The sequence below is a fragment of the Nanorana parkeri genome, unplaced genomic scaffold, assembly GCF_000935625.1.
Source record: "Nanorana parkeri isolate BGI_ZX_2015 unplaced genomic scaffold, ASM93562v1 scaffold2568, whole genome shotgun sequence".
In the NCBI taxonomy this organism is placed as follows: Eukaryota; Metazoa; Chordata; class Amphibia; order Anura; family Dicroglossidae; genus Nanorana; species Nanorana parkeri.
The window spans coordinates 21,039-22,522 of record NW_017308836.1 but is presented as its reverse complement, the minus strand read 5'-3'; the positions used below and the strand labels follow the sequence as shown (position 1 = coordinate 22,522).

The 1,484-nt window shown below is 46.4% G+C and overlaps 1 protein-coding gene across 1 annotated transcript in view; it reads left to right on the top strand.

The window, feature by feature from the left end:
* Window positions 1–1,230: 1,230 nt before the first annotated feature.
* Window positions 1,231–1,484, top strand: part of LOC108801939 (cornifelin homolog A-like) — a 6,723-nt gene continuing 6,469 nt past the window's right edge. Inside the window, exon 1 of the mRNA XM_018573845.1 lies at window positions 1,231–1,348. Coding sequence (XP_018429347.1) covers window positions 1,231–1,348 — 118 coding nt within the window. The remainder of the gene's footprint in view (window positions 1,349–1,484) is intronic.

Below are 1,484 nucleotides of genomic sequence, written 5' to 3'. Positions count from 1 at the left end.
CACACAACGAAAAGTGACATCATGGCGTGTCTATGACAGAAATCCTGGCTGGCACCAACCGTGAGGTGAGGCAGCCTGTGGATAAGGCTGCCAACCCCAAAGTGATGGAATAGGTCCGGAGCATGGAGGTTCAACCATCCGAGATGATGGGAGGGACAATGCAAAGAAGCTCTTCATCGTCAGAAATCAACTCATATTATGCCGTTTATAGAAGGTAGGTATACATGAATTATAACAATTGTGCAGATAATCCTGGAATCAGAGATATCTCAGACCCAATTAATAGAAGGATCACATCCTACGTTGATGTCTCCAGAGATATCTCAGACCTGGGTCATAGAAGGATCACATTCTACATTCATGTCTCCAGAGATATCTCAGACCTGGGTCATAGAAGGATCACATTCTACATTCATGTCTCCAGAGATATCTCAGACCTGGGTCATAGAAGGATCACATTCTACATTGATGTCTCCAGAGATATCTCAGACCTGGGTCATAGAAGGATCACATTCTACATTCATGTCTTCAGAGATATCTCAGACCGGGCTCATAGAAGGATCACATTCTACATTCATGTCTCCAGAGATATCTCAGACCGTGGTCATAGAAGGATCACATTCCACATTTGTGTCTCCAGGATGTCCAGTCTCAGAATCTCATCCCATTGTGACCCGTCTGTCCAGGAAGTTCTCACCTCTTCTGGATTCCTGAACTTGTTCAGTGATCATAACACCTAATTGAGGAGCATTATGGTTACTTTCTGTGAATTCTGAACCACTAGAGAGACAAACCCAAAATTCCAGATATCCTTCTACGTCTATGAGTCCTTTCCCGTACTTCTTGGGTGGTCTGAACAATGAATCCACAGGAGGTCATTTCTAAGAATCTTTTGTCATGACAACTCCTCATTGATCCATTACATTTCTCACTTGGATACAAAGATACAATGTTGCAGTCTGATCACTGGGGGAGGGGGGACTGAGGAAATGCTTCCTCCTGCCTGCAGCAGACTGATCACCGGGGGAGGTGGGACTGAGGAAATGCTTCCTCCTGCCTGCAGCAGACTGATCGCTGGGGGAGGGGAGACTCAGGAAATGCTTCCTTCTGCCTGCAGCAGACGGATCACTGGGGGAGTTAATGACAGGTCCTCTTCTAGCTTCATTCATAACTTCTAGGTCTGTGTGTTGGCATTCCACATACAATGTCTCTGGTTGTGCCTTGCAGGGTATGCAGACCATCTCAGTACAGCCACCATCGGTGATCTCCCATACAACCACATTATCACAGCCCAACCCGGTTGGCTGGAGCTCCGGAATCTGCGACTGCTGCGATGATGTGGGGACATGTAAGTGTTACTTTTACCTGAAATGTCACTTTTTTCACCCAAGGCGGTTAGGAAAGATCGCACCCTCCCCGCGGGCTTCATACAGGTACCAAAATATTCTCCTAATTCTGTATAATCTGATCTCCCCTCTCAAAAG